The 6000-nt window shown below is 38.1% G+C and overlaps 1 protein-coding gene across 1 annotated transcript; it reads left to right on the forward strand.

Moving 5' to 3' along the window:
* Window positions 1-621: 621 nt before the first annotated feature.
* On the forward strand, window positions 622-5623 carry cabp5a (calcium binding protein 5a). Its single transcript, XM_058620583.1, has 7 exons — window positions 622-910; window positions 1436-1485; window positions 2305-2335; window positions 3427-3570; window positions 4268-4377; window positions 4939-5086; window positions 5230-5623. The coding sequence occupies exons 1-7, from the start codon at window positions 637-639 to the stop codon at window positions 5256-5258; spliced, it is 786 nt and encodes a 261-aa protein (XP_058476566.1). The 5' UTR covers window positions 622-636; the 3' UTR covers window positions 5259-5623.
* The last annotated feature ends 377 nt before the right edge of the window (window positions 5624-6000 follow it).

Consider the following 6000-nt stretch of genomic DNA (forward strand, 5'->3'; position numbering starts at 1 on the left):
TCTGAGGACTCTGGGTCTGGGATCTGGATCTTTCAAGGCTGGTTTTCTGCTAACAGACATTGGGGGCAGTGGAGACAGCCCCCAATCCCCACAACAAGACATTTAAACCATCACAATGCAGTGTACGCCTTGTGACGGTCCCAAGCCTGGATAAATGGGAGGGTTGCGTCAGGAAGGACATCTGGTATAAAAATCTCTGTCATATCACATATGTGGATCATGTGCTGTGGTGAACCCTAAAGAGGGAGAAGAAAAAAAAGACTTGCTTATCTTCAGAATTCAGAGCCTGAATTTCTGAAAAACATGAATCGAAAGAGGACTCAAGAGATTCTGTTGCTAGAATTGACAAGTACATGACATATGGTTTGTATTTATAAAGCTTTTCTAGTCTTGATGACCACTGTACAATAACTACTAGCATATGTTAAGCTCAAAGCAGAAGCAGTCATTCTCAAAATTGAAAGTTGATAGTTGAGATGAGAAACAAAGTTGAGTAGAAAAATGTTTTGGCCTGATACTCAATTGCATAGAAAAGAAAAACTTACGTGGCGACCCCTGCCCTTAGAGGAAGGTCAACTCCCACGTGAAGCTGCTGTCATCACCACTGACTCCTCCCCCATCAGTGTACAACCCTGGATGCAGCCACACCTCCTCTCATACATCTCAGCAGCATCAACGCAGGCTGGACACACACACACACACACACACACACAGGCAGAGGCAGAGGCAGGTCTGTTCAGGCTGAGCAGAGGGAAACAGAGACACACTGAGGAGGAGGAGGAGGAGGAAGAGAAGGAGGGGACGATAAAGAAAGAGAGGGGAGCCAGAAAGCTGCACAGGTCAGCTGAGTCCTCACTGCAACGCTCGTGTATGATGCGATTGGCTGAAGAGAAGAAATCACCTGAGGAAGGTGAGCACATAACCAACCCAGGGACACTTGTTTCTAATTTTGTTATTCAATTTAAAACATGTTTCTTTTTTCTTTTCTCATTAACTACTAATATTTTATTCATTCTTGTGCTTTGAGTTTGTGAAAAGTAATACATAAATAAAATGAAAAGACTAAATTACTAAGTAGTTAAATTAATATTATTATTAAGTCTAACCACAGGAATGTGTGTACATAAACTACATTTTGTATTCTTTTAATCAGTCAAATGATTTATTTATTGATGGTTAATATCTCCTGGTATATTATATAATTAATTATTATTCTTAGTAGTAGTAGTAGTAGTATCATCATTGCAGGTAACAATTACTGATAATGAGATTATGATGAGAGGAGATTATATTTACAGAAAACTCTTTCTGCCTCTCCATTGTGTAAGCAAATGTTGATGTGTTCATGTGTTGATGTGTTGATGTGTTGATGTGTTGATGTGTTGATGTGTTCATGTGGTTTCACATTTTCACACCAGCGTCTGTATTATTGCAGACATGAGTTTGGGGGCAGCGTGCATTTTCCTGCGAGGAGGGAAAAACAAGGTAAGTGCAGCAGAGATGGAGTTTATTTCTTTGAGTTGCATAATCACATTTCTATCCATTAGGATGCATTTTTATTACAGTCAAACACAAAGGATTAAGATTTAGATTTAGATTTACAGCATGTAAAATCCTGAATAAATCCACAGATGCTCTGAAATCTACAGTTCGTTCAAATGGATTGAATGAATGATTTCACAGGTTTTTAAAACATGTCTTAACTGATTCAACTGAATCGCTTTTTGGTTGTTGTTGTTTTTTTACACTTTTTACCAATTTATTCTGATTCAAATACATTTGAATGAAATTAAACAGTTGTGTTAATAATGTGCCATGATTAATTTTTCTGAGTGTGTTCAGTGGCTTTATTTATGTCACCTGCAATGTAATTTCATTCAGATGTTGAAATTATGTATAATTCTAAATGAGTAATAAATGTCTATATCTTAATCTGAAACTGCTATGCACATTGGATGTTGTTAATATTATTATAGAAATAAGAAAATAAAAGCCGACAGAGGGAGAGGGAGAGGGAGAGAGAGAGAGAGAGAGAGAGAGAGAGAGAGAATCTGTGCCTCCATGCCAGTGGTGATACTGGACCATGAAACCCACCTGCCATTATGGGCATAATCTCCATTCACTGTAAATCCATGCCATTAGAAAATCTCACCATCTAATCTTAATCTCTGCGAAACTACATTGAAAATCCATTTTGTTAATTGTTTGGTGGATATTTTTATAATTGATTTTCTTTAGACTGTTGTGCACAGTATCCAGAGTATATAATATTGATTGTTTGCTGTTTTCTCTCTCTGTATGCAGTCCAGAGGACTGGCTGATGAGGAGATAGAAGGTAAATTCACTTTGACTTAATCCAGAGCCAGTAATCATTAAGTTTGCTCTGGGGCCAATTTTCTTCTAAGCAACTGAATAATAGGCCAAAACATTCTTTGAACCTTTTCTTTTCTTCTAAGCTAGACTTTGATTTTTTTCCCCCCCAAAAAAGATTACTTTAATCAATGTAATGGTTTTTAAAAATAACTAAAATTTGCCTCCAACTGTTGCTTCTTCAGTCAGAGACAAACACCCACATTTGTGAGCTGCTTTAAGATAACAATTGGCATGTTTCCACCGGCTCTACTCACACGGCACGGCACGATTAGGTTGCATCTCCACTACAAAAAAAGTACCGACTTAACGTGGGCGGAGTCATCACTGCACGACTGAGTGAAACTGCGGTGACTTCGTTTTATACGCGACACACAGACAAGTGACTAGTGACTTTACCCCAAACTTCTGCAGTTGTTGGAGATTAACCCACGTTTTTAGGATTGTTAAGTAGTTTTAAGTGATCTACAATTCGGCGCTGTTCTGCTTGATTTGTGTCGAACGTCTCTTCCTGTGACGGGACTCTGGCCAGTCAGTGGTCGGCAGTCTGACCAATCATCGCATAGTTACCTACTCAGCACACTTTTGGAACCTCACCTGAGCAGGTATTAAAAATAGTACCTGGTACCAGGTTACTATGCTAGTGGAAACGCTACTTAAACTGTGTATTGGCGGCAAGGCGAGTAGAGCCCGGTGGAAATGCGCCAAATAGTGTCCTGTCATAATGTGGACGTTGTCTCTTTCATCCCAAACTTGTTACAAAGACTCTTTTAAGACACAAATGTGTGTGAGAGGTGGAGAATTAAAAAAAAAATACTCCTAACAAAATAAGAGTAAACTTAACTTAACTTAACTTAACTTAACTTAACTTAACTTTTCAGAACACAGGCTCTGGATTCTAGATGAAATAGTTTTGAAATCACCTGCTAGGCCAAATATTGCTGCTGGTGGGCTGACACTTGCTGACCACTGAACTACACATTATACAGTATATGCTCATTCTGTTTGTTGAAGTCAAACGTGTCATTATACAACATGATCAAATGTGTTGTGCAGAGCTGCGTGATGCATTCAATGAGTTCGACAAAGACAAGGACGGACTGATCAGCTGTAAGGACCTGGGGAACCTGATGAGGACCATGGGCTACATGCCCACTGAGATGGAACTGATTGAGCTGAGCCAAAACATCAACATGAACCGTATGTCCTTATTATACAGTACACAATTATTCATCAAAAATGACCTTCAGGGCTCTAGGTGGCCCTGAAGGTCAAAACACAACAACATTACAGAAAACACAACAACATTACAGAAAACACAACAACATTACAGAAAACACAACATTACAGAAAACACAACAACATTACAGAAAAATGTGTTTTCTCTATTGCTGAGTTTTGTGAAATATTGTTGTGTTTTGACCTTCAGGGCCACCGTAGCTGGTTTGACTCAAAGCTAGTTGATACAGAGATTCATCAAACCTATTATTCGTTCAGATAAAGTTTTTCATGAATTAGTAGATTATAGTATTTAATAAAAAGATTTTGTTATGATTTGACAAACAAAACAGATTCAGAACTAAATTGATGAGTTATGGAATCATCTAGCCAGAGAAAAGAAACTAAATCAAACGTTGAGTTCAACACTATTATTAAAGCCAACACATGGAGAGGATACAGTGATGTGTGTTTCTGGAATATTATTTTGTGTAGAATATCATGAAATGTAATTGTTTAACAGCGACAGGTAATTAAGGTCAGATTATTCTTCCTTCTGCTCCGTTCCATTCATGTTTTGGGGTTTTCTTGTTTGTGTGTTTGTATTTGCTTTGTCTGAGGAATGAAAAAAACATGTCTAATCTAAACTCCTACATCTTTTCTTCTTCTTCTCCCACAGTCGGCGGCAGTGTGGACTTTGAGGACTTTGTGGAGCTGATGGCTCCGAAGCTTCTGGCAGAAACAGCTGGGATGATCGGCATGAAGGAGCTCAAAGACGCTTTTAAAGAGGTGAGAGTGAAGCATAATCCCTGAACCTCCCTGGAATTATTATTACTATTAGTCAGAAATTTGAGGAAAAATAGTCATATTTGTGAGGTTTAAACGTCAGAAATTTGAGGGAAAAAAGTAAAAATTGAGAGAATTATTCAGAATTCTAAAATTGAAGTCACAATTCTGACTTTAAAAAATGTAAATTGTATTCACACATGGCCCCAATCCATCCTCATCCATAAATCTCAGATTTATTTATTTTATTTTATTTATTTAATTTATGGTAGCCTTTGTCTTATTTACGTCTGTTGTTCCCGAGGCAGGTTGTTTGAGACACAATACACAAGTACATACTGTATATCACTATGAATTTGTAAACATAGAAACATAAATAAATAAACAAAAAAACAATAAGTAATATCAACAACAACGAGATCACGCTAATTGACTTCCCTGTCATAGAATCTATTCCAGTAAACAAAGACAGACAACGATATAAAGTGAGCGATGCAACAAGGAAACAGACAGCATAGGTTTTTAAGGACATTTAACACATAATAAATTCTCTCCCTGATTTAGTTTGACATTGACGGAGACGGAGAGATCACCACCCAGGAGCTGCGGGCGGCCATGATGAAGCTGATGGGTGAGCACATGACTCAACGAGAGATCGACGCCATAGTGAAAGAAGCCGATGACAACGGAGACGGCACAGTAGACTTTGAAGGTACAGGGGCGCACAGATCAATACAGATCAATACAGATCAATACACAGCTGTACAGAAATGGTCCTCACTGACATCCATGCATGCAACTCAGTGGTGAACTGGTGTAACTTTGATGTAACTTTGATGTAACTTTTCCATGCAGAGTTCGTCAGAATGATGTCCCGTCAATGACGAGCCAGGAGAACGTGGATCTGCAGGAAATGACGCCGTCTCCTGTTTGACAGATTCGCCTCCTCGGAACTCACGCAGTAATGTTAACGTTCACATTTAGAAGAAGTAGAATATAATAATCATAATATTAACTCGTCCTCAGATAGAATCATCTGTACAACTATGCAAATATAGCACATAGACCTTTTTTCTACTGTAAAAATATTGAAACGTCTGTTTTTCAACATATAGAGCTAAAATGGTTTTCTTTGATTTTTCTGTACACGTTGAAATGACTTTGGAGGATTCACTTCTGTCCTTGTAACAACAATCAACAAAGTGCATTTCTGTGAAAAAAATAATTAAATAAATAAATTTAAAAAATATGCGTATATGCACGTGTATGTCCACTTGCTGCCTCTTTACTTACTGTCACATTTTGAAGTGAGTGTGTATTCTGATTCTGTGTCAGTGCCCCAACACAGAATCAGTGTGTTGTAAACCTCTCACACTTCTCACACCAAAGACCACTGAGAACATCGCAGCATTGACCCACTGCTGCCTCCATCAGTCACTTCTAATGTGTTTGAAGTTATCAGCAGCTCATGTGTCGCTGTGAGCTAAATATGATGATTTGGTTTAAAAAAAAAAAAAAACACTCCTTTTCCTGTGGTGTAAGTACAACTGCGCTGTTTTAACTCAGTGTTAATGAGCACAGCAAATGTAGAACATATTTTGCCTGATTTTCATAATAGATCATCTT

This window comes from Solea solea, chromosome 21 (assembly GCF_958295425.1).
Source record: "Solea solea chromosome 21, fSolSol10.1, whole genome shotgun sequence".
Taxonomy (NCBI): domain Eukaryota; kingdom Metazoa; phylum Chordata; class Actinopteri; order Pleuronectiformes; family Soleidae; genus Solea; species Solea solea.

Coding starts and splice junctions, on each gene's coding strand:
- cabp5a (XM_058620583.1), top strand. CDS start 637: ATGCAGCCACACCTCCTCTCATACATCTCAGCAGCATCAACGCAGGCT. Junction 911..1,435: donor GAAGAAATCACCTGAGGAAG/GTGAGCACATAA, acceptor GTATTATTGCAG/ACATGAGTTTGGGGGCAGCG. Junction 2,336..3,426: donor GGCTGATGAGGAGATAGAAG/GTAAATTCACTT, acceptor TGTGTTGTGCAG/AGCTGCGTGATGCATTCAAT.